At 38.7% G+C, this 23138-nt stretch overlaps 1 protein-coding gene across 2 annotated transcripts; it reads left to right on the top strand.

The window, feature by feature from the left end:
- Positions 1 to 508: 508 nt before the first annotated feature.
- Positions 509 to 22417, top strand: pja2 (praja ring finger ubiquitin ligase 2). 2 transcript variants are annotated; one of them, XM_026212466.1, is made up of 9 exons: positions 509 to 612; positions 2333 to 2524; positions 5019 to 5958; positions 6968 to 7141; positions 7917 to 8102; positions 8588 to 8702; positions 13555 to 13669; positions 20211 to 20326; positions 22011 to 22417. In XM_026212466.1, the coding sequence occupies exons 2-9, from the start codon at positions 2335 to 2337 to the stop codon at positions 22128 to 22130; spliced, it is 1956 nt and encodes a 651-aa protein (XP_026068251.1). In that variant the 5' UTR covers positions 509 to 612; positions 2333 to 2334; the 3' UTR covers positions 22131 to 22417. The 2 variants fall into 2 exon arrangements, with proteins under 2 accessions (XP_026068251.1, XP_026068250.1); XM_026212465.1 differs by having other exon boundaries at positions 6965 to 7141.
- The last annotated feature ends 721 nt before the right edge of the window (positions 22418 to 23138 follow it).

The following is a 23138-nucleotide window of genomic DNA, read 5'->3' as shown; positions in this document are numbered from 1 at the left end:
TAATTAGATTTATTAGATTAGATTTATATATTTCATCATGAATCAGAAAACTTATGATACAAAACAATGGTCTTAATGTACTGTGCTGTGATCTTTTATAATGCTGTTTAGCCTACTTGTAGTGTCTTGCCTTAATACATTATTAGCTAATTAATGAATTGATTAATCAAGTGGAACTATTTTTGTTTCCTCCAATTATTAGGTTTATAATGTTTGTGTTTGGCAGTGCTGAGTATACGAATAAATGAATGAATAATTTCCTGTTCTAATATTTTATGAATCAATTATTTTTCAGTTTCACACAATTAATCCAACCTGAATTTGCATTATTCCGATCTGTCACCCCATCTTATCCAATTCTACCCTGCCCTGTCCCGTCCTGTAGCATTCCACCCCACCCCATCCTATCCTCGCCTGCTTTCTGTTTCCAGGTGGGCTTTAAATTGCACACGTGGTGTTGCAGTTGGTTTACAGCTGCATAGCTGCAGCCGATTTTAATACGGCCAATTATACTCACAGTTGATTGGCGCACATGTGTCACGTGACCCTTAAGTTTTGTGGTGACGTTAGCAAGAGTTAGTTGTGACACCGGAGACATCCAGGAACACACAGGTACTGTCCGTTAACAAATCACACATTTCATAAACCAAAACATCGTGTGAGTTTTCTGCGTAAATTTGGAGGAATTAAGGCGTCGGCACACATTATAATCCACGCCTTAGAAGCAGAAGCGTGTCTGCAAACATTAACGTTAGCTCGTTAGCTGAGCTCAACTTGTATCAGGGCCCGTATTTAACTGAATTGATCTGCTGATCATGTGAATCACGATATTTGTGTGATACTTTGGTTAAAAATCTGCTTTGATGGCTGTATATTATATTTATTGCAACGATTTATCTCCATGTACGTTAACGTGACAAAAGCGAAAGCATATGTTATGCACTTTTAGTGCGTATTGTTGACGGATGGGACGTGATGTGTTTGTTGCAAACCACGACAACAATAACAAGACAGTGATGGCTTATAATCAGGCTGTGCTAAAGCACTGTCGTGATATTACTCTGATGAACATCAGTGTGAGCTGTCATAGGTTAGAAAGCTTTAATTCTTTCTAATCCTTGTCCTGGAGTAGCCCTGCGTTGCACATTTGGGATATTTCCTGTTTTAACACCCATGACTTCTTAGTAGATGCTCCAACACATGAAGATAATGTGTTTTATAAGGGATTGAACCAATATTTAAAAAATTGCTGCATGTTCTTAATCAAAGATGGATAATCTTGATTAGAATTGAATCCTCTTTGTTTTAGGCCTTGTAACACTGTGTGTAATTTAATGTGTTAGGTGTCACACTGTATGTTTTCATTTACATTGTTACATTTAATAATTAAGCTGATGCTTTTGTCCAAAAAGGAGGAGCATCTCAAGCAATTCATCATATACGAGTCAATAAAATGTACAGTACCACGAGGTCGAGTTGCAAGACTATGTGCCTTTGTAATTAATTATTTAAGTGTCTATTTTTACAATGATCTCAAAAAGTATGTAGACACTTGAAAGTTAGGTTTGCTGATTTTTAATGAGCTTTGTATTGTTAGTGTCAGTAGTAGGCTAAGTATATTAACAATATGTACTTTTTCTGTGTGTTACTTGCACCCAGGTATCCTGTTTATTTTTCATGAAAGATCCAATGGATGACTCAGAATGTATTATTTTGCTTCATCTGGTGGATTTTTGACAACTCCAGGGCTTTTGTTAAACTAAACTAATATTCAAACTTCTGGATTTTTGTATTGCCGCCCATGGACAGTCATATCAACAGAGGAGCAGGACCAAAGTCAGAAGTGAATTACGGGGGTTGAAGTTTTTTGTCAAAAGAGAGTGCAGCTACTTTTCTCTTTTTTTCTCTCTCTCTCTAGTCATGGAGCACTGATTTCAAGGGTGAAAAAAAAAAATCTTTCTAGTGTTGAAACAGTCAAGATTTATGAAAAGCAAAACTTGCCAGTAGTGAATTATCCTTCAAGGTCTGTTCACACCAAGGACGATAGCTGTAGTTCTAACAAAAACTTTTTAATAACTGTTCTAATTCTTTGTGAATGGGGAACAGAGGAACAATATAGCTGAAAGAACACGCGTTTTACAGCTGATAAAAACATAAACAGGCAATCCGAGTCTATGTGACTTCAAAGAGCTTGAGCATTTAAAGTGGCAGATGACATAACAGACTTACAGGAAACAGAACGATATCTTGTGCTGGTGTGGACAGCTATATGGTTATGGTTATCTTCATAGTTCTTGTTCTTGGTGTGAACTTATGCTTCTGTTTCTCGTAGGAATGGGTCAAGAAGCAGGCAAGTCTGCATGGCCCAAACCAACCGGAGGATACCAGACCATCTCAGGCAGGAGGTACGGCCGGAGACACGCGTATATCAGTTTCCGCCCAGTGACAGATAAACAAAGAGTCGCATCCACTGTGGACTGTCTTAACATGGAGAGGACGAGTAGTCAAAAGGACCCGGCAGTGGGTACGTACCAGCTGGGGATGGAAACCCTCAGTGGATAATTAAACTAAAGAGTGACTCCACATTTAAACCCAAGTGTGTCATTTTCTCACCACAAATGAGGAAGAAAAACTGGTATTGGATGAAAAACTGATCCCACTCCAAGCTCAAGCCAAGCCACTGTCAATCCAAATAAACACATTATTCTGGAAATCTTACTTGCATGTAGTTGTCACTGAATATTATAGTAAACTATTATGTTAAAATAACATACTTTGGCTAAGGAACTGGAAATCTGTGAGCAGTAATAGTGGAGGAATGGATTTTGAGATTGAGGTTCTCATGGTGAATAAACAGCTTTGTAATATTGGGAATGTAACGGGGATTTTGAAGAGCTGAAATATGCTTCCGTGTGTGGGTAGTTCTGCTTGAGAGTGAAGCATTCATCACCTTCAAAAGGTGTAGACAGAAACCCTGTAGGAGTCCGTTTGACTTTATTATGCAAATATATACGAGAATGGTGAGGGTGGGTTGAAAGTAGTTTTAAAATGGGTTTCGGTTTCTTATGTTTCTATATGGTGACTGTCAGGAAATGCCAAGGTCATATTTCACCCCTAAAACCAAATGAAAACACAAAAAATATTTTTCATTAAGAAAATGAAGGATGTTGTCAGGACCAATAAGTGTGTGTGTATATATATATATATATATATATATTAGGGGTGTAACGGTTCACAAAATTCACGGTTCGGTTCGATACGATACACTGATGTCACGGTTCGGTTCGGTTCGGTTCGATACGTTTTAGATACAGCAAAATGTAAAAACATCTCAACTTTTCAGAATGCCGCAAGCGCACCGCGGGTCATGTGACAAGAACTAACCAATCAGCTTCATCCTTTCCCGTAACAACGTTGAGAGCTCAGCCAAGATGAAGGATCAGCTGATCATAGTTGTATATGGATTGCAATTTTGAAATAAATTTAGTAGCAGAGCTACTGCAAGCGATTTTTAGAGCTGCAAATCCATTTATCCTTCGCTGAAATTTCCGCGTCTCATGGAGAGAGCACGTCATTGTTGCTTAGCAAAGACAGACGCCTCATGAGCGCTTCTGCCCGAGCGCTTTGGAAAGGAGGAGAAAGACGCGCTTAGCGTTTTCCATGCGTTTTTAGGCACGATATGTGAACGGCCCCTAAGGCGCTCGCTCACTCAGCACGCGCTGAAGGCTCGTTGCAAAATGTCGAATGCCTTTAACAGACCAGAAATATAAGATCCTAAAATAACCAACAGGTCTGGTGTTTGGGTTGGATTCCCTGTAAGCTATAGTTTCTAAATGCTGCAGGGATAGTTTGCTGCGTGCATGTTTCTCCTTTTTTTCGTCTTTTCCCAGATAGTACTGACGCATATATCCCAGATATTCCTGCTGGTGTTTTTTTTTTTTTTTTTTATTCCCGCTGGCGTACCCTGTCATGTTGCAGATGCGACATACCGTTGTTTTTTTATCCACCACTCTCTTGCCATCACCATTATAGCTTAAAGGGAATCCAAAGTGCACCCAAACACCAGACCTGTTGGTTATTGGAGGATCTTCTCATTTCTAGTCTGTTAAACGCATTGGCTATTTTGTGAGTGAGCGAGCGCCTGCTGAGTAGCCTAACATAAGCATATAAGATGGTGTTTTTTTCTTCTTCGGGAGTGTCAGGGGCGTTGCCTGTTACGTTGTTTGGGTTATTGGGCTACCTTGTTGAACGCATATCATTATATTTCTCTCTCTCTCTTTTTTTTTTTTTTTCAAATATAATTAATTACTCCAACGAACCGTTCGGTATACATAATGCGTACCGCGTACCGAACCGAAAGCGTCGTACCGAACGGTTCAATACGAATACGCGTATCGTTACACCCCTAATATATATATATATATATATATATATATATATATATATATACATACAGCAATTAAGCATGTTAAAGCATGCACCCATTTTCTTACTCTGAATGGTCTCTTAAAGTCCCTGAATTAATAAAAATGTAATTCTAGTTTAGCTATTTATTAAAAGGTTTAAATAAATATTAAATAATGAGATTTTTCTCCATACAAAATAAATGGTTTACATTGTGAAGTATAATTAAGTGGATAGTACAATAGTATTTATTACACAGCTTTTTAGTTTGTCATTTTTAAAAGAAATGTTTGTTATTTTAATTTTCAGGACAAGGTCACAAGGATTTTCATAATTTTATTACAATAATGAATGAGGTTTGGTTTATTACAGTAATTATAATTTTGGGGTAAACAGTTTTCATGAGACGATACAAAGAATCAAAAGGTTTCTAAAATAGGTTTAATTATTTGTAATTCTAAGAATAAATCTTATTATATTCTTGTAAATTTGGGGGAAATGTAACCAGAACTTTTCTTTGTCCCACTCAGTCTATAGTGCATATACACTTACTTCCAATGAAGGGATATCCTGTGAAGGAGAATAAATAATAACTAAAAACCTTTTTCTTCCAGCATCAAAGGGCAACATTTCTTCAGTGCTTCAGAATATCCTGCCGACAGCATGCACAAATGCAGTGCGCCCAGACTTAAACGCAGCATCAAATCAGGATGGCCACAGCAGGAGGCAGTCTTCAATGTGTAGAGTCACAAAAGTGCCCTCAAACCATTTCAAGAGACCAAAGAGTGACCAGGTTGTGCCATATGACAGAAAATCTTATTCTGGCATAGAAAAGAGGGAGCAGGCTAGAGTGTGGCCCATCAGTGAAGACACTAAGCCCAGCCCGGAAGCTCTGAGTTACATCAACATTGACGCCTATGAGCCTGACAGCAGCGGGGCCGAGGAGGAGGACTCCAGCTTAAATCCATCTCAGGCTGCTCAGAAGAGACTTGATGGTATCTGTGAATTGGGTGGAAATTCGCTTGATGTCTTTTCAAAAAGAAGTAAACATTCAGTGGCACCTTCTAAAAGCGCGACAGACCTTTGCTGTGAGCAGCCAGAGTTTGAAAGAACTGTAAAAGCAAATAGGAAAGTTAGTCCATTGTTTGGTGGTGAAGACCAAGCTCCAAAATGTCATGGGGTTACAGCCAGCTCTGCACCCGCTTCCTATAGAAGCACAGGAAAAACCAATCCTGAGGAAACATTTCAGTCCGAAATGGTCGTGAGGCCAAAGATCCGCAAACAGACGAGCGAGACTCACCTTGAAAGGAGGAAATGTTCTGAAAAAGAGGAAGTGAGCCATTTGTCAGGCGCAGCAGTCAGAAACAAGTGTGGCTCAGCACCTCCGGGTTTCCTCACACAAACAAGCCCTAAAAATGAGTTGCTCTTTGACTTTCCACCCATGGCCTTGAGTGACCTCCACTCTGAGGACAGAAGAAATGAGGGTGACAATAACGTAGATGATGATGAGAATTTCGGAGAGAAATGTGACCCATCCACGAAGGTCGATGAAAGGTACAGTATTGCATGTATTTGCATGTACAATTTAGTTTGAATTGTACTAAATTAATGTAAAATTACCTTTTTTACCTTCATGTTATTTATGTAGTAATGAAAGAAAATCTTTAGAGAGAGAAATCTTTCACACCATTGTTAAAAAAGTTGAAAAAGGTATTTGATGCTCACCAAGGCTGCATTTCTGTAATCAAAAATGACAGAAAAAAGGATGATGTTGTGAAATATTATTGCAATTTGAAGTATATATGTTCTATTCAAACATATTTTAAAATGTAATTTATTCCTAAGATACAGAGCTAGATTTTCAGCAGCCATCTTCATCAGTGTCTCACAACGCTTCAGAAATCATTCTAATTTGCTGCTCAAGACACTTTATTTTTTATTTTATTTTTTTAAATCTACATTGATGTGGTTCTAAAAAAAATTCTGGAAACTGAGATACAATTGTTTTCAGGATTCTTGGAATAGAAAGTAAAAAAAAAAAAAAAAAAAACACGTCCGCTTGAAATAGAAATATTACAGATTGTCTTTATTGTCACTTTTGATTAATTTAATGTATCCCCAGACTTAAAACTAAGTTCAGCTCAGTTATAGAATTATTATTTTTTTTAATTCAATTTAAAAATCAAAATTATAATATTTTGGTCCCACATTTTATGTGCGAGCCTGTTCCTTATTTATTTTTATTTTTTTATTTGTTTTTTAGATATTTGTATAGCATTGTGGGAAGTAAATACTATTTTATACATGTTTGCTTATTTTTTAAAATTACATAATTGCTCAAAAACAGACTTTTAAATTGGTTCCACAGAAATTGCAAAGTCAGGTGGATGAGCCTCATTTAAAAAAATCCTCCTAATTGATGAGGTATACACTCAGGAAATGAATGAGTTGCCAAAGGTGTGCTCAGTGGGAGCTCATTCTGCATGCTAAGAGGATTAGACTGACTTTAACAAGGTGGGCTCACGTGTGTCTGTGCATGTATCCTGCTCCGTGTTCTCAGCAGCAGCTCAGAATACAGCGAGGGCGAGTGGTCGGCCTCGTGGACGTCTGACTCTGGGCTGGAGAAAGAGAGGAGCACGAGTGAGGAAAGCTGGGAGAGTCTGCCTGGCATGGACGAGCCGCCTGACAGCAGCAGCAGCAGTCTGGAGGAAGTGCCTTCTCTCAACCTCACTTTAGAGTAAGCACACATCCTCTAACAAACTCCAAACACTTTAGTAATAACATCATTACTCTGCTGCCATCCCAATGACAAAAGACTAGTATTTCTAATGATTCTTTGATGTTTTACCCCCTCAAAAAACAACATTGAGATTTCTGTCCATATAGAAGTTTTAAAGGATTTAACACATTTCGCCATGCCAAATTAACAAATTTTTAATAAGCATTCCAAAAATAATAACTTGCCAATTGAAACAAACATCAGTGAGAAAGCCATCAGTTGTAAGATTACGTTTTTACATTATTTAGATATTGTAGACTATGTGCATTCCCTTTCTTGATCACTTCTTGTCTATTTTTGTGGCTTTTCCCCTTTATTCATCTACAGAAATCAAGCTAATCATACTCCGTTCATTTTAAAGCAGTAGATATGAACGATCAGTGAGCTGCCTTGCTGATCACATTTTTTGGGAGTTATAAGCATGTATTGAGTCAACTAGGCTCACACACTCACATTTGGCACAAATAATAAAGTTTTCTGGGTAGGCCACTTATAAATACATTGTCCATTAGGATGTGTTTTTCCCCATCATTAACTGATAAATGAGTCCGTCTACAGCAGTGATGTGCACACTGAACACAGACACGCGCTTACTGCTATTATTCCAACATCTTTGGTCACTGGGGACAGAGTGAAATGCAATGTCAGATGTAATTTAAATGTGTTAAACATTTAATAATGTTAAAGTATCCCTTTTTTCCATTGTCTTGTGTTTGTGTGTGGTGTTCTTCAGGGAGCAGACCCCTCTGGAGGAGGGCGAGATCCCCTGGGTCATGTATAATGAGGACTCGGGCAGCAGCAGTGATGAAGACCCTGATGGTGTCAGTCAGTTCGTGCACCCTGGACTCTTTATCCTGGATGGAAACAATAACCTGGAGGATGATTCCAGCATGAGTGAAGACCTGGACACAGAATGGAGGTCAATACACAAAAAAAGCAATATTGTCATGTTATCCTTTAACTCTTACAAGGGAGATCTCATGAAACATGTTAACTTAAATTGTTGTACTCTGCATACTCATTTATGCAGATTAAAAAAAAAAAAGTGTAACTGTAATGGGATCGTTCTACTCTTGAAAGTTAAATGAGGTCATTTTTCCCTTAAACCAATTATGCATTTCATTATGATAATGAGAATTTGAAAGGGAAATGCGCTTGTCATAAAAATATATCCCTGCCTCAAAAAATAGACTTCATTCCTTTATGCAAAATATGTAAATAAAAATTTGGGTGAAACATGACATGTATTTATTAGATGCACCCCAACGATGCATGCCTGAAATATATAAAATGGTAATTAAATGTATTTAATATATTACAAAAAGAACTAGTGGTTGTGTCAGCTGCCACGTGAAATGCTGACTAAGAGAGAAAAGCTGTGTTTAGAAGTCTTTTGTTATTCAGGTTTCTGGATGAATTTGGTGATGGTTTTGGGATGGCTCAAGCAATCTCTTATGTGGATCATTCCCAGCTCCTTACTTACATGGCGTTAGAGGAGCGTCTTGCTCAGGCTATGGAGGTGAGGGATCTCTGCACTGTTGCATAAACTTGGCTTGCACAATATAAATTATGAGTTTAGAAACATCTATATCTATCAGTTTACCCATCTGTCTATCTATATACAGTCACGGCCAAAAGTTTTGACAGTGACATAAATTTTGTGTTTTGCAAAGTTTGCTGCTTTAGCTGTTGTGGAGTTCATTCACATTGTTTCTAGATTGTGTAGACTAATCAGATGCATTTTTAATGATTGCTAAAAGCTTCAACAGCCAAAAAATGAACTTTTTACAAAAAAAGCACATTTCACTGTTTTTTGATCCCGACACAAAATGACCAGCGTACATTAATTGACTAATCAGGTCAGCAGCACCTGTGAAAGTGTGAATGAGTACTAGTCAGTTGAAATCACTATCACACTATTTAGATTGTAAGAGCACACTGAGTGCTATAAAAGGAGAGAAAAAGCCGTGTTTCCACTATCGAGCTAGGACCGGGCGTGCTAGTGCGTGCCAGGGCCAGTCGCGTTTCCACTGTCACTTCCAGGGCTTGATTGTGCCTCGCCGGGGCTTCCTCGGGGCCAACGGCCATAGGTTTTTTGGCCCGACGAAAACCTTGGACCAAAGCGGGTCAGCTGGGGCTAGAGGAGGGGTCATGAACAAAGGCGGAGTTTCTCCATGTCTAGAGAGCGTCAGCGCGGATCATTTCAGAAAGATAACAGCTTTAACACCAGTATTAAAGACGTTTTAAAATAAGTTGAGCTCAAAACTCTGTTAGTTTTGCAGCAAGTGTTTGAAATAACTTGATCCGATGTGGATTATAATCACTAAACAAGGCAGAAATATTTATAAGTGATGTAAAAGACTATGCACGCTAATAGGGGTGCTCCGATCACGATTGGCCGATCGTTAATGCACATCTCATCATTAAAGCCGGTTTTCTAATCAGCGGTTAATTCCATCAGGTGCGTGATTTCACATAGAGCAGCTGTTACTACACAGAGCCGTTGTTAACTGAGAAAATGCGCCAAAAAACGCTGAAAATGAAGTGGATTTGCGCATCTTCTCTAACAACGGCTCTGTGTAGTAACAGCTGCTCTATGTGAAATCAAGCACCTGATGGAATTAACCGCTGATTAGATAACCGGCTTTACTAAAGAGATGCGCAAAACGATCGGCCGATCGTGATCGGAGCACCCCTACACGCTAAACATTAACGTTACCATAGTAAACATGGTAAATATGACCGCTTGGAGAAATCAAACATCAGCTTCTTATTCTCTATCAAAATGTATTTATTTATTAAGTAACATTTTATCTGTCGTTTCGTGAGTTTAGCTCAACGTTGCATATCATCAAAATATAATAATGATTTTTGTTCTGGAGCTTTTATAAAAATAGCGAGTCTGCACTGCGGATCATTTCAGAAAGATAACAGCTTTAACACCAGCATTAAACGCTTTTGTTTTAATAAGTCGAGCTCAAAACTCTCTTTCAGTCAGCAGCGAGTGTTTGAAATAACTTGATCCAATATGGATCATAATCCCCATACAAGGCGATGAAAAATATATGCATGCTAAACTTATTACCATAGTAAACATGGTGAAATATGATCGCTTGAAGAAATCAGACGTCAGCTCTGTATTCTTTATCACAATCGTGTATTTATTAAGTAACTTATATTATCTGTCACAAGCCTCGTCTCGAGAGTTTATCTCACGTTGCCTATCATAAAAGAATATAGCCTAATAATGTTTTTTGTTCGGGAGCTTACAAAAATAGAGATTATCATTCATTCTAAATATGATGACTACTGTGGCTAATAAACAGAAACAGACTCGACTGAATAAGCAGGCTATTTTCATGAGCGTTAAAAAATAAATAAATTAAATAGAAATAAGTGTATTTATATGTGAATAATTGAGTCCTGATAAATTAAATCAATATGGTCAATGTATCACTTATTCTATAGTTAAAACATTGATGCTTTTGAATTTGAATATATAACAAAGCATGCAAACAAACGGCCGCTTTTATCAGTTTCGTTTTATGATCGCACATGTTCCAGTGACTTATTTCTTAGTTTTCTGATAACTTCTCTTTGTTGGTGAAATTTTGAGTTTGCATGACGTTGTTCTGAGAGGCGTGTAAAGGGCGTGTTTTAGTGACATGCAGTGGTGCTTCAAGCTCCACTGTGGAAACCCTGCACTATTCTGGCCTCGTGCTACTGGCCCGGGGCTATGAGCCCTGCCCGGCCCGCTTTAAGCCCTGGCTCGCACTGGCCCGACAGTGGAAATGCAGCTACTGTGTTCTTGTTAGCATCATCACTTTGCATCAAAATGGCCTCACATGCAAGGAAACCGCTACAAAGAATATTACACTTGAAACAACCATTTACCGGAACTTCAAGGAGAAAGGTTTGACTGCATTGATTAAGTATTCAGGACGTCCCAGCAAGCGTCAGGACTTTCTTCTCCTGAGGAGTCAGCTGGAATCGTGTCTCCAGCAGTGCAGAGCTTGCTCAGGAATGGCAGCAGGTCATAGTGAGAGCATCTGCACACACAGGACAAGACTTTTAAACTTCTCTCCAAGAAAAACGTTGAGGACAGACTGAAATTCTGCAGGAAGTACAAGGATTGGACAGCAGAAGACTGATGCAAAGTTATTTTATCTGATGAAACTACCCTCCGACTGTTTGGGACATCTGTAAAATTGATTGTTTGTAGAAGAAGAGGTGAACGCCAACATGAGTCCTGTGATGTGTCAACAGTGAAGCATCCTGAGACCATCCATGTGTGGGATTGCTTTTCAACCAAGGGAGTGGGCTCTCATAATTCTGCCCAAAAACACTGCCATGAATTAAAAAAGTTGTCAAAACGTCCCGCAAGAGCAACTTCTTCCAACAATCCTTGAGCAATTTGGTGATGATCCCTGCATTTTCCAGCATGATGTAGCACCATATCAAAAAGTGATAAAGAAGTGGCTGGAAGATAATTACATTGAAAATGTTGGATCCGTGTCCAGGCAACTCTTCAGATCTCAATCCCATGGAGAACCTGTGGTCAGTCCTCAAAAGACGAGCGGACAAACAGAAGCCCACAAATTGTGATCAACTCAGAGAACTAATAAGGCAAGAATGGATCACCATCATTCAGGATTTGACCCAGAAGCAAATATCCAGCATGCCAGAGTGGGTCAACACTGTAAATATGGACTAATTTTACATTTTTCCCAATAAAAGCCTTTTGAAACCTCTGATATGCTTATCATTGTTTTTCAGTATACCATAGAAACATGTAGAAAAATAATATACTCAAGCAGCAAACTTGGAAAAAAACACAACTTTTATTTACATGCATGCAGGTTAAGTAACGTTGCGTGCGTCTCCCGCGGCTCTCCGTTCACAGTAGTTCCCAGGCGGCAAGGAAGTCGACCGGAAGTTGAAGTCGGCCGGGTGCCGCCATCTTGTAGCAGAACTTCACTAGCGTTAGCATTCCCATTGACTCCCATTCATTATGGCGTCACTTTGACAGCGAATAACTTTACATCTGAGGCGTTTAAAGACTCCATTTGTCCATTATTTATTTCTAAAGATACACGACAATGTATAAAGGGCTCAATTACCTTCTATGTTACATTATGGCCCCGTAGAAACAGTTTTTGTAAAAATAGGCTAATGATTGCGTCATAACCACTCGACTCTGTCGCATTACCGTACAGACAGGAGGAGAAGCTTGCAGGCAATTAACTTAATATGGCGTACTGGCGTTAAATTTTAAAATACTATACAAAATAATTAATCAGAATACTTACTCCTGCTCACTCATGACAAAGAACTCCCCGCTCAAACTTGCCGTCTCTGCAAGATTAACGATGGCAGTTTGCACGCACAGCTACTAGAAGATTTACATCTGTCAGACAGGTTGCTGACGTCATCAGGCTTAGTTTGAGTCTGCGCGTCAGAAACGGAAGTGCTAAAAATGGGCTTCACTTGTCTCCATTGAGTTCCAATGGGGTCGCTGTGTCCATTTCTTTTACTGTCTATAGTAGTTCCACAGGAACTGTTATCATCTACATGTGTGGAGCGTCTCAAACTCAATCTCTAAATGTTGTTGTGAGTTTGTGTTTATTATAAAGTTCATCTGGGAACGCAACGTGTGCCATTTCATCAAATTTGTAAGGTAAATAATTTATAAATCTACGCAAGCTCAGGAAGAATACATTGCGGTTTCAAAATAAAAGCTCAAACCCTCACACTGAGTTTACCCATTTTGATGTCCACATGTTCTTTTAATTACAGTGGCTATAGCATTTCTGCCCTAAAGAAATGGCCAAGTTGAACAAGTAGATCGCACATGGATGTCTAAAAATAATCAGCAGGCCGTCGGCGCCTCTGCAGGCCTTTTGTTGTAATGTGTAATTCACATCAGCTCTATTGTTTACTATACATTGTATTTTAACAGTCTTTCAGTCAGATGAGTATTTTATTTATTTTTTTAATAAAGAGAAGCTTCTTTTCTATATCATCTGGGCCAATATTAATGGTCAGATTTAAATGGAATCTCAAGATGCGTTTAGTTTGACTGTTCACGTCTTTAATGAGATGAGTTTAGTAGTCTTGCATAATGTATGCTGCTTTTTCATTAACATTATAAATATTGTGTTATACAAATAAATGATCCATCTGAATTCAACCAAAAAGACGTTAAGAAATTGGATTCGGTTGCTGACTGACGTTGTTAAACCCCAGCAAACTTCATTGATTTCAGCCAATGAGAGAGCACGCTAGCAATGTAAGGCTTAATGTATAATTAACATGCTTCTATCTTTATCCAGGGGAAATGAAATATGTTAATGTATTTTGTTGTGTTGCAGGCAGCACTGGCTCATCTGGAGTCTTTGGCTATAGATGTAGAGCAGGCTCATCCCCCTGCCACTGAACAAATCATCGACTGCCTACCCCAGATCACCATCAATGCTGAAAACACAGGTACTACTTCCTTTACTTGTAGCTACATAAAGTGCACAAAATACAACACTGCAGTCAGCAAGTGTCTATACTCTAGTGTAAGGTTTTATTCAGTCTGTTCAAACAATATGTGAATTTGGACAGACATTTTTAAAAGAAATGAAAAAAGTTTTTAGAAATGCATGAATGTAATGATTAATATAATATCAACAAACAAGCATTTGGAAAGTAGATGCATTAATATTTTAAACATACAGTTCTAATTTTCAAAATTTGTAATAAGGAAAAACAAATTCACAATTTGCAAATTGACTAATTGATTTCTCACTGTAGTTTTGATATGTTCAAGATTCAAGATTTTTATTCGTCACATACACAATTATATAGAGCATATATAACCAGCAGTGAAATGTGAGTCGGGTCCGCTCCATGGACACTGCAATTATTAAAGAAAACAACACAGATGAAAATATACATATATGGAATATATAGAGTGAAGTAAATAATAAAAATATAAGAATAAAATATAAAAAATGCATATTGTAGAATTAAATATAGAGCGCAAAATAATGTGCATGAAAGTAAACTGTAGTCTTAAATATTAAGATACACAGGAATGCACAATGTGCATATGTGCATTATACTGTAGTCTTAAATATTAAGATACACAGGAATGTACAAGAGGCAAATGTGCAAGGAGGTTGACACTGTCAGTGTGTCTATGTGAGGTAGTGAATGATGAAGATCTTACTGATAAAGTGAATGTTAAGTGGAGACATGTAGATGTTAAGAGGCTGGTTTTGAGTTTAGGAGCCTGATGGCCTGGGGGAAGAAACTCCTCCTGAGTCTCTCGGTTTTTGCCATCAGGCTACGGTAGCACTTACCAGATGGCAGCAAAGTGAAAAGATGGTTACTGGGGTGGATGGAGTCCTTGATGATTTTTTTTTTTTATTTGTTATTTATTTATTTATTGTTTGCCCATATAATCACATAGCATCAATAACATCAATTTGTGTATTCATGTTACAGTATGTACTGTCTTACAACATAGGAGATAAAACATTAATAAGAAAAGATAAAGAATAAATAATCAAATTAAAAGTTACATACCACCGCAGTTACACAACAGAGTACAAGCGAACCATTCCAATGCAGCACTTGAGTAGTAATTAAACAGAAAATTATATATAACCAAAAACATTTCTTCGTGCACGTTAAGAGAGCTCTTTTATATAATCCCATAGAACAGACCAAATTGACCAGAATTTGTCAGACTTTTGATGTTTATCATAGGTAAGTTTTTCAAGTGGTAACCATGAAGCAATCTGTGATATCCACATTTTGAAAGATGGGGCTTGTGGTGCAGACCAGAGTAACAAAATAAATTTTTTAGCAAGATATACCAGGATGATAAATAACTGTATTGCATTTGTGTTAAACAAACTGTCTACATTGAGATTCAACAAGTACAAAGCTGGGGTCATTTCAAAATTTAACTTGAGAAGATCTTTCATTACCTTATGTATTTTCTTCCAAAATGGCAAAATTTTGTCACACTCCCAAAAACAATGAATAAAAGTACCTTTATCTTTTTTACATTTGAAACACAGGCCAGTGGAATTAATAAACATTTTCTTAATGCGTGTCAGTGTAAGATATATCCGGTTAAAGAATTTAAAATTAAGCTCGTGGATCCCAAGAGAGGTACATTTCGGGTATATGTTGTCACGTACGATAGCCCAGTCATTCTCTTCAATGATTTGCCCAATATCTTTCTCCCAGACACCCTTAAGTCCCAACCATGTAGAGGAACAATTATTAGACAAAATGTAATATATTCTTGATACTAATCCCTTTAAACAAGTTGGATTCAGTAAAATGTCTTCAATAGCTGTTATTTTGATTCTCAATTCTTCTTTATCTATATTTGGCTATAAAAAGTGTCGCAATTGTAGATATTTATAAAAATTGCACTTCGGAACATTATACTGATCTACGATCTGCTGAAAAGACTTCAGGGTGCCTTCTGAAAATAAACAAGATATTTGAGAAATCCCCAGATTCAGCCATGTTGAGAGACCAATATTCTGTAACATTAAAGGGTTAATATCAGGGTTAAAAGAAAGTGGGGAGGACAAAGAAAGAGAAGTAGAAATTCCTAAATATATCTTTACATCTCTCCAAGTTCGAAGAGTGTTTAATATAGTGAAATGTTCTGAAATGTTTTTGAGCTTTGTATAATTCCTAATAAATGGCAAAAACTTTATTGGTAAAGGGGCGCGAGCTATTTCTTCCATTGTATACCAAATAGAACTGGTTCTCTCACTACACCAACTGATTATATTTTTAATTTGGGCTGCCCAATAATAATACTGAAGATTTGGCAGATCTATTCCACCCTTATCTTTTGGCTTCATTAATTTAGAAATTTTAATACGTGGTCTTTTGTTGTTCCAAATAAACTTCGAGATGTGTTTATTAAGATCTTTAAAAAATGAATTTGTTAAGTAGCTAGGAATGGATTGGAATAAAGTCCTTGATGATTTTAACAGCTCTGCTTTTGCAGCGTTTGAGGTAGATGTCCTGCAGAGAGGGGAAAGCAGACCCGGAGATGCGCTCAGCTAAGCGCACAACTCTCTGCAGGGCTTTGCCGTTTTGAATGGAGCTGTTATCATACCACACTGAGATACACTTTCTATAGTACCTGAATAGAAAGTTTTCAGGATGGCTGGTAAGACCCTGAATTTCTTCAGCTGTCACAGATGGTACAGTCTTTGCCTGGCTTTATTAACCTGTAGTTCAAGTCAGGTCCTCTGAGATGTTTACACCAAGGTACTTGAAGCTGCTCATCCTCTCCACAGGGGTCCCGCTGATCATAAGAGGTGTATAGGGCTGCTGCTGTCTCTTCCTGAAGTCCACACTAGCCGTGTTTCCACTATCGAGCTGGGACCGGGCGTGCTAGTGCGTGCCAGGGCCAGTCGCGTTTCCACTGTCACTTCCGGGGCTTGATCGTGCCTCGCCGGGGCTTCCTCGGGGCCAACGGCCAGGGTTTTTCGGCCCGACGAAATCCTTGGGCCAAAGCGGGCCAGCAGGGGCTAGAGGAGGGGTTACGAACAAAGGCGGAGTTTCTCCATGTCTAGAGAGCATCAGCGCGGATCATTTCAGAAAGATGACCGCTTTAACACCAGCATTAAATATGTTTTAAAATAAGTTGAGCTTAAAACTCACTCTTAGTAAGCAGCAAGTGTTTGAAATAACTTGATCCGATGTGGATTATAATCACTAAACAAGGCAGAAATATTTATAAGCGATGTAAAAGACTATGCACGCTAAACATTAACGTTACCATATAAACATGGAAAATATGACCGCTTGGAGAAATCAGACGTCAGCTTCTTATTCTCTATCACAATTGTGTATTTATTAAGTAACATTTTATCTGTCGTCTGGTTTCAAGAGTTTAGCTCCGTTGCATATCATCAAAATATAATTATGATTTTTGTTCGGGAGCTTTTATAAAAATAGAGAGTCTGCACTGCGGATCATTTCAGAAAGATGACCGCTTTAACACCAGCATTAAACACTTTTTTAAATAAGTCGAGCTCAAAACTCTCTTTCAGTCAGCAGCAAGTGTTTGAAATAACTTGATCCGATGTGGATTATAATCACTAAACAAGGCAGAAATATTTATAAGCGATGAAAAAGATATGCACGCTAAACATGTTACCATAGTAACATGGTGAAATATGATCGCTTGAAGAAATCAGACGTCAGCTCTGTATTCTTTATCACAATCGTGTATTTATTAAGTAACTTATATTATCTGTCACAAGCCTCGTCTCGAGAGTTTATCTCACGTTGCCTATCATAAAAGAATATAGCCTAATAATGTTTTTGTTCGGGAGCTTACAAAAATATTATCATTCATTCTAAATATGACGACTACTGTGGCTAATAAACAGAAACAGACTTGAATGAACAAGCTGGCTATTTTCACGAGCGTTAAAAATAAATAAATAAAATAGATATAAGTGTATTTATGTGTGAATAATTGAGTCCTGATAAATTAAATCAATATGGTCAATGTATCACTTATTCTATAGTTAAAACATTGATGCTTTTGAATTTGAATATATAACAAAGCATGCAAACAAACGGCCGCTTTTATCAGTTTCGTTTTATGATCGCACATGTTCCAGTGACTTATTTCTTAGTTTTCTGATAACTTCTCTTTGTTGGTGAAATTTTGAGTTTGCATGGCGTTGTTCTGAGAGGCGTGTAAAGGGCGTGTTTTAGTGACATGCAGTGGTGCTTCAAGCTCCACTGTGGAAACCCTGCACTATTCTGGCCTCGTGATACTGGCCCGGGGCTATGAGCCCTGCCCGGCCCGCTTTAAGCCCTGGCTCGCACTGGCCCGACAGTGGAAATGCGGCTAATCAGTCCTTTAGTTTGGCTCCTAAGTTCAGGGTGATGGAGTTGGAGGTGTACTGGCCTACTTTCACCACTTGAGGTCTTCCAGTGAGGAAATCAAGAATCCAGTTGCAGAGTGAAAAATTCAGGCCGAGGTCTATGAATTTAGAAGCTAATTTTATGGGGACTATAGTAAAAGCTGAGCTATAGTCGATAAATAGCAGCCTTACGTAGTTCCTGTTATTGCTGTCAATGTGTGTGAGAGAAGAGTGCAGGATGTGACAGATGGTATCATCAGTGGATCTGTTTGGGCAATAGGCAAACTGAAGAGGGTCTAAAGTATCCGGGATGGAGGAGCAGATGACGTTTTTAACCAGTCCCTCAAAGACCTTCATGACTATTGATGTGAGGGCAAGTGGGTGATTAGTCTTTCAGACGTGAGGGTTTATTGTTCTTAGGCACAGGGATGATGACAGATTTTTTGAATGAGGTGGGAGCCACCGATGTAGCAAGAGACTCATTAAAAATGGATGTAAACAAACCAGCGAGCTGATCAGCGCAGGACCGCAGAACACAGGCAGAAATTTCATCAGGTCCGGCTGCTTTCCTGACGTTCACTCTCTTTAGAGCCCTCCAAACCTCGTCCTCTGACATGGTGATCACATAATGATCGCTGATCTGACTGCTGCTACACCGCACTGCTTAGATTTCTTTCAAAGCGGCCGTAGAAGGTGTTTAGCTCGTCAGCCATCGACAGATCTGCTTTCACCTCTGCAGAGGATTTGTTTCCAAAGGCACAGATGGTCTTTGTCAGATGCGTCGGGAGTCATTTAGCTGGAAATGTGACTCTATGTGTTCCCTGTATCTGTGTTTGGCGGCTCTTACTGCGCGTCGGAGAGCATAGCACGATGCTTTGTACTCGCCCATGTTTCCAGACAGAAAACCAGTGTTGTAAGCAGCAGTGCGTTTGTTTACTGCTGCACAGATTTTGTCCACCCACGGTTTCTGATTGAGAAGGTCCTTATATTATTATTATTATAATTTATCAAAATTAATTTGACATGAACCGAGAAAAATGAACAAAGAGAAAACATTACCATCTACAGCCACGAGAGGGCGCTCTATGCTGCTCAGTGCTCCTGTAGTCTACACTGAAGACATAGAGCGCCCTCTCGCGGCAGTAGACGGTAATGTTTTCTCTTGGTTCTAAACAAATGCGACTTATAGTCCAGTGCGACTTATGTTTTTTTTCCTCGTCATGACGTATTTTTGGACTGATGCGACTTATACTTAGGTACGACTTATAGTCCGAAAAATACGGTAATAGCACAAAATACACATGAATGAACGACAGAAGGTATTTTGTTTCAACTGCTGGAAGACTCTCCTGTCCGGTTTGTCAAACAAAATAGCAGATTCAGCATTATGATGGGTCAGATCGTCTGTCAATAAGACTCCAGGCAAAGGGTGAATTCCAACATGACATACAAGTGTTCATGACTGGTCATAACAGACATGGAAAGTTAGTAATACAGAATCACGAGTTGTAGCAGACAGACTCTGTGTGCTATATTACAGTCTGTATTGGAGTGTTCCAAACAAGGTGTGCGTTTACATGATTGTACTGAATTTATAATTTCCTTCCTGTTTCTCACTGCTGCCCATGTGAAGTGTTATGCAGATGGGAAATTGCACTGTGTATGAGACACACTTGTGCATACTGTTCAACCTATCTGCCCTAATTAGTATTGAAAATGACTAATATCACAGAATTTAAGATGGATAGTGTGCACATTGGGACGCAAGCTTACAGACACAGAAACCCAAGTTCATCACCTACTTCTTTTTAGTGAAATACGAACACCAGATGAGAAATGTTTTTCACAAAACTCAACACATGGGATGAATGCCGGGAAAATCATGCTCTCACACTAATGTCCCACTTCAACTTTATTGCCTGAGTGCATTTGGGAGCAATAAATCTGCTTTGGAAAGCAAAAGTTGACTTCGCTTTCAGCCCTAATGACTGAAATGAATAATTTGATGTGTGCGTGACTGGATCGAGACATGCTTAACTATTTGGCTTGGTGTTGGGGGTTCACAGTTGAGTCTTTTACACACTTTCACATGCACACTCTCTTTGGTTCTGCAGAGCAGGAGCAGTGCTGTGCCATCTGCTGTTGTGAATACGTCAAAGATGAGATCGCAACCTTGCTGCCGTGCCGCCACATGTTCCATAAACTCTGTGTCACTCTCTGGCTCAGAAAGGTAAATCAGTTTTTACTTGGCGCTTGTGAAAGAGACAAATTAAATAGTTATATCAGCCAAAACTTAACATTCTGTCATCATTTACCCCCATTTTGATTCAAACATTGTTTATCTTCAGAACATGAATAAAGAAACTCAATATTCTCTCATCCTTTTTGTGCATCCATTGAAAGTCCAAAACTTTCACGTGTTAAATCCAAAAAGAAAGGGTTACACTTTATTTTAAATAATTCTACATTTAAGTACTGATTCATTTTAACTAAGGGTAACTATGTACTTACTATATGGTTTGGGTCAGAATTAGGGTCTGGCTTCTCTTAGGATTACTTAAATGTAATTATGCATAATCTATTATTAGAATAATAAGTACATGTAACGTAATAAGGAAACCTTAAAATAATCCAAAGAATGTATTGTAAAAGCAATCAATAATGCATACTAGTTTTGTATAGACATGAAAATGTATATAATACCTAAATTAAATCTCTACATTATATAAAATGATCATATATATATATATAAAAAAACAAATGCCAGAATTTATTAAAGACTTGGGGAAAATTTGAACTAAAAAGTGAAAGTGACATTCAGCCAAGTATGGTGACCCATACTCAGAATTTGTGCTCTGCATTTAACCCATCCGAAATGCACACACACAGAGCAGTGAACACACACACACACACACTGTGAGCACACACCCGGAGCAGTGGGCAGCCATTTATGCTTTGGGGGTTCGATGCCTAGCTCAAGGGCACCTAAGTCGTGGTATTGAAGGTGGAGAGAGAGCTGTTCATGCACTCCCCCCACCCACAATTCCGTCTGGCCCGAGACTAGAACCCACAACCCTTCGATTGGGAGTCCAACCCTCTAACCATTAGGCCACGACTTCCCCAATAAATAAAGGCAGATATACCGTATTTTCCGGACTATAAGTTGCACTTTTTTTCATAGTTTGGCTGGTCCTGCGACTTATTTATCAAAATTTATTTGACATGAACCGAGAGAAATGAACCGAGAGAAAACATTACAGTCTACAGCTGCGAGAGGGCGCTCTAAGCTGCTCAGTGCTCCTGTAGTCTACACTGAAGACATATAGCGCCTTCTCGCGGCTGAAGACGGTAATGTTTTCTCTTGTTTTTTGGTTCTAAATAAATGCAACTTATAGTCCAGTGTTATGTTTTTTCCTCACCATGACATATTTTTGGACTGATGCGACTTGTACTAAGGTGCGACTTATAGTCCGAAAAGTACGGTAGTTCTTTTGCGACTGACTGTATTGCATGTGCTTTTGAAGGCATTCCCCTGTCAGGAGGGGAATATTTCAAAGAATCACGCAAGCTGATATACTAAGATTTACGTTAGTCAGTGTTACTGGTGTTCGCACCTGATTTAACGCCCAAAAAAACGTTCCACTCCCATTGGCACTTTTATGGCAGTGTTCTCTTACGCTAATTTGCTTTGTTTAGTGAATGGATAGACTATAATCTTTGAGGTTCCAATACATCTATTTTACGGTTTCAATAAATAATCTTAATTTGTGTTTTTTACAGTCCTCTAGGTTTGGAGCAACCCATCGTAGTGTCAGTAAATGAAGACCGAATGTTTTGTGGACTGTCCCTTTAAGATTTGAATTTTATAATGACATCATTATATGTACCTAATACTCTCTTTTCATGATTTTCAGTCTGGCACATGTCCAGTGTGTCGTCACGTTCTGACCCCGGCGGTGAGCGAACCTGTGTCTTCAAATGCAGAACAAGAAACGCCGGCATCCGGTCACAGCGCGTCTGGAGGAACGTGTTGAACGTCAGTCATACACAGATCAAAACATCCCACAAAGAAACACTTCAGTCCCCGTGGCCTGAGCTAGCATTCCGATTCCATTTAACCTAGTGACTCGTGCTGCAATTCATGGTCCAAGCGTGGCGAACTTAAACTTATTTTCTAAGAAAATACGAATGCGTATATATTCATAGGAAGCATATTTATTCATGTTTCAATTGCAATGCTTTTGTAAATCAAGGCTAAACGTCATGTCAAGTAAAACTCTGATGCAATCTATCAATAAAAGCTCACGTTTGGTTCAAGTGATCATTTCTTTGCTCAATTCAGGGGCTTTCCACCCTGAGCTCCTTCAGAGTTCGTTCAGTTACTGAGGTGCATTCTAATTCCAGATTTAAGTGCATGTAGCTGGATATGAATGATAATAGCTGTGCGATATATTTCACTGTGGTTCGTAAGCGTATTTGTATAAATCATCCAAATGATGGTCGCTGAATAGGTAGTTTTCACAAAAGTACCTTCGGGAGCAATATCATTTCCAGACGGCTGTGTGCGAGCGGCTGACAGTCTGAACTGGAAAATATGATGGTGGGGGACTATAAATATGAAATGGCTTTGTGCTGTTTATTGCTAAGGCAATTGGCATGTATTGAATGTTGTGTTATTTACAGGCGGCAGCTCGTATCTGTGGAGAAAAGCATTGCTGCAGAATAATACTCGCACATTATTGTGGACTCTATTTACTGGAATCTTGCAAACCGGACATATTATTTCTGTATTTTTGGAAGACCGCGTTAACATGACTAACTAAACCTTCCGGCAGATTTGACTGGCTGGGAATGATCAGAGAGATGAGCAGCTGTAGGCTCTTTCCACAAATAGGGTGTAAATTGGTGTCCCAGTTTAACAATGAAACACAATGGGTCTTATTCACTAATAATTATTCATATCTATATGCACAGGAGAACTTCTCATGAAAATACACTTAATTCATGTATTTCATAATTCACACATTTGGAGCATTTGAAAT

Source organism: Carassius auratus, chromosome 30 (assembly GCF_003368295.1).
Source record: "Carassius auratus strain Wakin chromosome 30, ASM336829v1, whole genome shotgun sequence".
NCBI lineage: Eukaryota > Metazoa > Chordata > Actinopteri > Cypriniformes > Cyprinidae > Carassius > Carassius auratus.
The sequence above is the reverse complement of the archived record's forward strand: the minus strand, read 5'-3'. Positions and strand labels throughout refer to the sequence as shown.

What these genes read in the sequence shown, in the direction of transcription:
- pja2 (XM_026212465.1), top strand. Translation starts at nt 2,335, where the DNA reads ATGGGTCAAGAAGCAGGCAAGTCTGCATGGCCCAAACCAACCGGAGGA. An exon ending in TCCACGAAGGTCGATGAAAG is followed by an intron (nt 5,959 to 6,964) that starts GTACAGTATTGC and finishes CCGTGTTCTCAG; the next exon opens with CAGCAGCTCAGAATACAGCG. An exon ending in TCTCTCAACCTCACTTTAGA is followed by an intron (nt 7,142 to 7,916) that starts GTAAGCACACAT and finishes GGTGTTCTTCAG; the next exon opens with GGAGCAGACCCCTCTGGAGG.